General features: G+C 37.7%; 1 protein-coding gene across 1 annotated transcript; it reads left to right on the forward strand.

The window, feature by feature from the left end:
* The first annotated feature begins 395 nt into the window (after positions 1-395).
* Positions 396-5,290, forward strand: LOC131076722 (ubiquitin carboxyl-terminal hydrolase 23). The gene is made up of 6 exons (XM_058014033.2): positions 396-1,150; positions 1,352-1,466; positions 2,891-3,174; positions 3,276-3,620; positions 3,715-3,837; positions 3,925-5,290. The coding sequence occupies exons 1-6, from the start codon at positions 971-973 to the stop codon at positions 4,735-4,737; spliced, it is 1,860 nt and encodes a 619-aa protein (XP_057870016.1). The 5' UTR covers positions 396-970; the 3' UTR covers positions 4,738-5,290.

The following is a 5,290-nucleotide window of genomic DNA, read 5'->3' on the forward strand; positions in this document are numbered from 1 at the left end:
AGTTATTAAGATTAATATCATAGATTTGGATCAATAATTCTATATAAATTTATAAACTATTTTAATTTTTAAAAAGATTCAAAACACATGAAATCATAAACCAAATTTACACACAAAAATAGTGTATAAACTAATTAAATAACCATTATATGTTAAATTTTGCTAATGATTGATACTTATGTTTTTTAGGACACCGTACTACACTCATATTTGGGGCTGCTTTTGTAAAGGAAGTATGAATGAGATGATGATGATGATTTGTGTGTTGTTATGTAATGATGAGGAAATTAGCAAAGGATTAGGATCGAGTGGACACCACTAACAAATATCATTTATTTCACCCGAAGATCATGCGCATTGCACCAGGTGACTTTTCCCAAGTGAGGACTAAATAGATTGAAGAATGAATGGATGAATCATCAAAATTTCCTCCAAATAATCCGGAAATTTGCAGAACTCCAAAGCTTCAAAAATTTTTGAGCCCAACATAAAAAGCAGACTTTTGGTGGAAAAACCCTCCCATCTTTCGCCACATCAATGGCGTAAAATTACTCATATTCTACCACACGTCGATTACCTCTCCATAATTAGCCCTCGGATACCCTTATTAATTATTGATCGCCACATTTTTAGCTAAAGCGCTTCTATATATACATATAGACATTGTGTATGTACAGGATGACGGTCTGAATGTAGTATATTGGTTGTGTATATGCCTACAGTGACGCTCTGCCTTCACCTGCTTTGGAAAAAGAAAGGGTGACCTGCACCGTCCGAGGGTGGAGAACATTTCGCCGTTATAAATGTTTTTTATGAAAAAAAGTGGCGGGATTGTTTAAAAGCTGAAGAAGCAAGAGTGCCCCGCAAGCTCAATTCGATTTCTGATTCACAAATTTTGAGTTATTTTATTTCTGACGAAGAGAATTCGAGATATACTTTCTTTTTGTTTGTTTGTGGGTCTGGTTGAAAAATGTTATACAATTGCGAAGAGAACACTCGCGGATTCGAGCGGGAGACCACGAATTTCATGGATGTAGATGATGATGACGAAGACGAGGGCACGGCTCTGGTGGAATTTTCGCCCTCTTCAACCCCTGAATTCTCGCCTATTTCAAGATGGAACATCCCAGATTTTTGGAACCCTAATATTGTGTGTTTCGTTTTCTTTCCCTCTCTCTTTTTAGAATGGGTTATATTAAGGGTTTCTGTTTAGTATTTTTTTTTCCCTTCTTCCATGGGGTAAATTTTGATATGTTCCTTTTTTCGTTGTTGTAATATTTGTGTTCGAACTTGTTGAAACCCTAATTACGGCTCTTTTCTTTCCTGATTCGTTCAATTTGGTAATGTGCAGGGAGCAGGTCTCAGGAATATGGGAAATACGTGCTATATGAATTCTGTGTTGCAGTGCATTACTTACACGGTGCCGCTCGTTGAGGCACTTCGCAACTGTGATCATAAAATTCCATGTGAGTAAAACCCATGAAACCCCATTTGGTTAAAATTGATGTCCATGAGATTATTGAGCATTGTGTAATTTTTTTTGCTGTTGTTGGGGATGAAAAGAACAATTATGGTGTTTCTCCAACCTAGAAGAACTTATTAGGGTTTTATGCAGTGCAAGAATCCTTTATTCTCCTCCCTGGGTGTTACTTTTTTTAATTCTATCATTTCAGTCCGCGTTTAATGTATTGCGGGAGCCGTATGCCCCTTTTTCTGTGTGTTTATTTTGCTTCGAATTTGAGCTGTTGGGAATTCATGGGGGCTGTTGCTTCCAGTTTGAAGTATGTGTTCTTTTTGGTCTTGATATTCTGTAGAGTTATAAGTGAATGTGTCTTTTGCTTGGTTTGTTCATGTTATTTAAATGAAGGTGCTTCTTTGATGTTTATGTTACCCATGGTTTAATTTATTTTGCTGCTGGTTTTGTTGAAGGTTTTAAATGTATGTTTTTTACACTCTTGGTGTTGATTTTTCAAAGGGTTGAAACGCATGCTTTTTTGAGGTTGACTTTCCCTAGGCTTCGAAATAGAAGCTTTTTGGGGGTTGAATTTGCATAGGGTTTGAGATGGATGCTTTTCGAGGGTTGATTTTGCCTAGGATCTGACATGTATGTTTTTTGGGGATTGGCTTTGCCGAGGGTTTGAAATGTATCTTTTTTTGGAGTTGATTTTGCCCGAGGGTTGGAACATCGAAATGTATGATTTTTTTGGGGTTCACTTCTGCTGAGGGTTCAAAATGTATGCTTTTGGTGTTGATTTTACCTAGAGGGTTGAAATGTATATCCTTTTTTGGAGTTGATTTTGCTCGAGGGTTCAAACTTCGAAATGTATGGTTTTTGGGGGGTTGACTTCTGCCGAGGGTTCAAAATGTATGCTTTTGGTGTTGATTTTATTACCTACAGGGTTGAAATGTATCCTTTTTTGGAGTTGATTTTGCTCGAGGGTTCGAACTTCAAAATGTATGATTTTTTTGGGGTTGATTTCTGCTGAGGGTTCAAAATGTATGCCTTTGGTGGTGATTTTACCTACAGTTTGAAATGTATGATTAGCTTTGTGCTTTTTTGTGTTAAATAGGGTTTGAAATGTTGCTGATTTTGCGGTTGATGTTGCATACTTTTTAATTTAGCTATAGTATTTAGGGTTTGAAATTTAGCCATTTTTGGTGTTTATATTGCGTGAGAGTATCAAATGTGGGTTCTTATGTTGTGGAACGTATGAAATTACGTGCTTCAGGTTTGTATGCATTGCTCAGGGTTTGAAATGTAGGCATTTTTTGACTTGGTATGGAGGTCTTCCGTCAACTTTACAAAACTGTAGATATTTTATTTCTTTTGATTTACTATATTTTCTGATCGTCTTTTTGGCATTTATATTGATCGGGGTTTTAAATGTAGGTACAATTGGGGGTTTCTGCGCCCTTTGTGCTCTTCGGGACATTGTAGAATTATCACTGTCATCACAAGGGGAAGTTGTAGAGCCCACAGTTTTGTTTGAAAATCTGGGCAACATGTCATCCTCTTTTCAGAAATGGCAGCAAGAAGATGCTCATGATTACTTGCATTCACTTCTTGAGGATTTGGATAACTGTGCCTTGGGGACAGGACATTTTAATCCATGCTCCTTTTTTCAAGGAAGTAGTTTCGTAAAGAAAATCTTTGGTGGTTGTCTCAGAAGTCAGGTATGTTTTTTTGTCAAAATCCAGTCGTTTCTATTTGATATTTGTACTTGTTCTAATTCCAAGAGCTGGAGGCTTAAAGGATGGTGACCTTTTTATAATAGGTGAAGTGCACACATTGTTGCCACTGCTCGAATGCATTTGAACCATTTATTGATTTGAGCTTGGAGATAGATGAAGCTGACTCCTTGACAAGTGCACTCCAGTCGTTTACCCGTGTAGAATCAATTGTTCCCGACTTCAAGTATCGTTGTGACAATTGCCATCAAAATGCACCAATTTTAAAACAGTTTACAATTAGCCAACCATCTGATGTCCTTGTAATTCAGTTGAAGCGTTTTGCCAACAATGGGCTGTTTGGGTGTTTTGGTGATAAAGTACAGAAAATGGTTGCATATCCTCAAGTCTTAGACATGGAGCCCTTTTTCAGTAATCCTCAACAAGAAAAAGTAAGTTTTGTTTAATTGTATCTGGTAAGCATTTCGCTTTGGCAATTGTTGACTGTTTTGGTTTGACATGATTTGTATATCTTCTGCATTGTAGGTTGAAATGAAATATGAGCTTTATGCAGTACTTGTACATGCTGGATTTTCTCTAAATTCCGGTCATTATTACTGCTTTGTACGCTCTGGCTATGATGAGTGGTATGAGATGGATGATTCACAGGTGATTAACCTTCAAAGCCTGCAAGTTTTCCTATATTAGTTGTTGCTGTCTGAATCTAAAGTAAATTGCTCATTTGTTTCTCCTTAGGTGATAAGGGCAACCGAGGGAACTGTTATGCGTCAGCAAGCATACATTCTCTTTTATTTCCGAAAAGGTAGCCATTGGTTTTCGGATAGTTTGAATTCTAAAGTGAAGGATGAATCAGATTTCTTTGGTTCTCCCAAGTCTGTTCTAGAAGAGACGATTACAAGTGAAGAATCATCTCGTGAGTTGAGTGAGGCTGATGGTAGCGGTACTGATTGTTCAGATGGAATATATTCAAGTGTGAATCCTGAAATGTTATCCAATGGAACTACAATAAATGGTGATACTCGACTGAATAATTCTCATTGCAGTTTGAATGTTGACATGAGGAATTCTGCTGTACCTGTCTCATCATATATGTCTAATGTCGAGTCCACCAGTCTCAAAGACACTTCTGAAGCTTGCACGGCACACACATTTCTGGGAAAACCTGAACCTTTGAGATATTGTTCAGAAGAGAAAGAAACAAATAGTGGACAGGATTCTGGGGAGACTAAGTTTTCATGTTTGTCAGTGGATACAAAGAGTACAAGGACTTCGGATATCCAAGTTAGTGGTAAAAAGAGGCTCTCACCAGCGACGAGCTACCTGAGTAGAAAGAAAAACAAGAGATGGATGGGGCTTGGAAATGGCAAATTTTGTTATGGTGCTGTATCTTCTCTTGGACGCAGAGGACGGGCTAAGAGTATCAGTCCATCATGTAAAGCCAGAAAGTCAATCATAGCCAATTTTCAAAAAAATGCACCGGAGAAAACTACTTTCTTAGATAGTGATCCTGTCATCTCTGAGCAGAAAGATCAGAGTACCAGTATTTGATAAACTTGGAGAAGGTACTTTGTAGTTATTATGTTTTGATCAGGAATGAGCGTTGCCTCACTGAGGGAATATGCTTCTCTAGATCTGTATTTGTTCTTATCTGAATAGGAGGTCAATTAGTTGCCATGAGGTGGCTCTACAACTTTGGTTTCCGATGCAACTTAAATCTCGAGAGAAGTCAGGGTTTAGAACACAGGGACAAAGTTTGGCATTGCCCAACATGGACGACTGGTAGGGATTGCCAGACAGAAAAAAAACAAACAAACTAATTATACCCTTACCAAACTCAATCACTCAACTTAATACTAAGATGATTTAACAAAGAAGCCAAAACAAGAAGCCACAGTCAAAGTAGAGTATGTAAAAGCAATTTTGCTAGTTGTGGGTAAATGCCAGCGAAATTTTCAGCATGTGTGAGAGGGTGCTGCTATTTATCGGAGAATATTTGTAGACCTAGGGTTTCTTGTTTTGGGTTTTGTTGTAACTGTGTATCCTATTTTTAGTGTGGAACTCTTACTTTATATGCAATTTCAAGCCAGAAGGCTTTGATTCT

Source organism: Cryptomeria japonica, chromosome 10 (assembly GCF_030272615.1).
Source record: "Cryptomeria japonica chromosome 10, Sugi_1.0, whole genome shotgun sequence".
NCBI classification, from domain to species: Eukaryota; Viridiplantae; Streptophyta; class Pinopsida; order Cupressales; family Cupressaceae; genus Cryptomeria; species Cryptomeria japonica.

Coding starts and splice junctions, on each gene's coding strand:
- LOC131076722 (XM_058014033.2), top strand. CDS start 971: ATGTTATACAATTGCGAAGAGAACACTCGCGGATTCGAGCGGGAGACC. Junction 3,175..3,275: donor GTGGTTGTCTCAGAAGTCAG/GTATGTTTTTTT, acceptor TTTTTATAATAG/GTGAAGTGCACACATTGTTG. Junction 3,621..3,714: donor GTAATCCTCAACAAGAAAAA/GTAAGTTTTGTT, acceptor TCTGCATTGTAG/GTTGAAATGAAATATGAGCT.